The 2336-nt window shown below is 48.0% G+C and overlaps 1 protein-coding gene across 1 annotated transcript; it reads left to right on the top strand.

Moving 5' to 3' along the window:
• Nucleotides 537-1192, top strand: LOC110266905. Its single transcript, XM_021111960.1, has 4 exons — nucleotides 537-680; nucleotides 737-880; nucleotides 954-1068; nucleotides 1173-1192. Exons 1-4 carry the CDS (start codon nucleotides 537-539, stop codon nucleotides 1190-1192), a joined length of 423 nt encoding a protein of 140 aa, XP_020967619.1.

Raw genomic sequence — 2336 nt, 5'->3', positions numbered from 1 at the left:
TCATCCCTTTTCTTTGAAATCAATCAAAGTGTACCAAATTCAACAACAAGCCATCCTCAACTCCTGATGCTAGCCAATATCCAACTCATGCATTGATACACTATCCCCAAAAACCCTTCTCTTCATGCTGCGCAGCCAACAGTCTCTCCTTCATCCTCTTTGCTACGCAGCCCTGTGATGAACACAAACACACGCACACAGTGAGACCCAAGGGGAGAAAGAAAATAAAATAGAGGGGGAAGAAGGAAAGAGTCCGCCGACGGGGGAGGGGAGGAGAGCGACGCAGCCGCCGAGCCCGTCACCATGCCGATCACCTTCATCGCCGCCAGTTGAAGAGAGATGTGATGGAGAGAGAGGATCCGCGGAGGGAGGCGTCGCCGTCCCCCTGAGGCCGCACTGTCGCCGCTGCTTCTCCCAACGACGCTGCTGCATGAGCCAGAGGAACTCGTCTCTGTTGGAACCGCCGTACCCAATCCAGCTGCGCCGCCGTCCTTGCGCCATCGCAGAGCAGATTTGAGGCGAAGGAGAGAGCCGCGATGGGGGAAAGGGTCGCGCCGCCTAGTAGCCGGTCTGCTCGTCGCCGGCTGTTGCCGCGAGCTTGCCGCCGCCGTTGTGAAGGATCTGCCATTCCCTTGTTGCCGCTGGAGAGGGAGATCGGAACGAGTAAGGAGGAGGGTTGTGTCCGCCACCATCTGAGCTCGCCGCTGCGGGCGATGGCAAGCTGAACTGCAGCTAGAAGAGTGTTCAAGCCGTCGCAGGTGCCGCTGCCGGACAAGGGAGCTGCGTCTCTGTGATACTGACCGCCGGGAGTGGTTCTGTGACTTCCAGGACCGCCGCCGGAGCCTCTGGCTACTTCTGCTGTCGCCGGAAAACTCTACCGGTAAGGGCTTTGAATTTGGTTTTCATTCGTTTAAGATTCTGGAAGCTTTATCACCTCTGTATGTGGGTTTCAGTTACCAACGCCGGAGTCCGGTCGCTGCTGTCGCTTGAGGTGGCTGCCGGGCTGCCGCCGAACCGGTTCAGAGACCGCCGCTGTTCGGTTCAGCCGTTCCTTCTTCGTTTCGATAAGTATGTTTCGGAAAGCCTCGCGTTAGTATTTCGTTTTGTTTGGTTAATGAATATGAATTTTGGTAACGTGGGATAGAGTCCTGATTATTGTATTCTGCGATTAGTGTTGCTATGGTTATTGTGAACGTGGCTGTGAGCTGAGGTTTTGGTTGCCGTCAGTTCGGGTTGAGGCGGAAAGGACTTGATGAGGCGTTTGGATTATGGAATTGCGTTTTGAGGTAGGGGCGCTTTCCAAAAAATATAGTTTATTATTGGAATTATTACATATGGGTACTGATGTGAGATATTGTGTATTTGGTGATTGTATCTGCCTTATGTATTATTTGATTGACTCGAATGACTATGGATGTTGGTTTGGCCGAATTGTTGTGTGGCTTGTGAAATGTAATGTTTGAAGTTGATTCTTTAAAGATTTGAAATGAGTTTAATCCGTTGAGGATTGGTTTGAATTGAGTCAATTATTTTGATGATGTGAAAGATAGAATACTCTTGAAATTCAGCCTGGGTTGCTTTAATTGATTTGGTTTTGATAAATGATTTATTGCTGAACCGATTCTTTAAAGCTTTAGAAATGATTGGAAGTTTGGAAAGAGGATGCCAAGAGTGGCATTGTTTTCAAAAGGGAATTTACCTTGAGTAAAAGTGGCTTATGAGCCTGAGATGATTTGAGAAATGAGATCTTTAAAGCCAAGGCTGAAAAGAGTTAAAACTCGATTTCAAAGTGAAATGAATTGAGAAAATGATTTATGGCTTAAATGCCGATTTTATGAATTTAATGATGTTGAATGGTGGAAGTGCTGTTTTGTTGTGAGCCGGAATGGCTGTGTATGATTATACATATTGGTTGGTTTTGGATTGAACCGTGAGCCGGAATGGCTGTGTATGATATGAATATTCGCTGGTTCTGGACTGAACCGTGAGCCGGATGGCTGAGATGGATGTTGATCCATGGATGAGATTGAATGCATGTCTATGCTGAATCATTGATAAATGTGAATATTGCACTTCCACTATCTGAGATACGAGTTTCCCTGGATAGTAGCAGTGGCTAGCCACCACGTGCTCCAGGTCGAGACTTGATACTCTGTTGACCCTATGTCGTAAGTGTGGCCGGGCACTGTGAAAGGCCCGGATGAACTCGCCCCCATAAATATTCACCAGTGAGGGTGATGGATATGGATCATGATTATGATCAAGTTTATGATGAGTATAACTCGAGTTGGGGATGCACGACAGAGGGACAGTCCAATGGTTAGCTACCAGGACTT

Source organism: Arachis ipaensis, chromosome B09, assembly GCF_000816755.2.
Source record: "Arachis ipaensis cultivar K30076 chromosome B09, Araip1.1, whole genome shotgun sequence".
Classification (NCBI taxonomy): domain Eukaryota; kingdom Viridiplantae; phylum Streptophyta; class Magnoliopsida; order Fabales; family Fabaceae; genus Arachis; species Arachis ipaensis.
This window is presented reverse-complemented; position numbering and strand designations above follow the sequence as displayed.

Bases quoted from the DNA above. Each gene is read 5' to 3' on its own strand.
- LOC110266905 (XM_021111960.1), top strand. From the start codon at position 537: ATGGGGGAAAGGGTCGCGCCGCCTAGTAGCCGGTCTGCTCGTCGCCGG. The intron at 681-736 runs GTCCGCCACCAT...AACTGCAGCTAG, and splicing joins CGAGTAAGGAGGAGGGTTGT to AAGAGTGTTCAAGCCGTCGC. The intron at 881-953 runs GTAAGGGCTTTG...TGTGGGTTTCAG, and splicing joins GTCGCCGGAAAACTCTACCG to TTACCAACGCCGGAGTCCGG.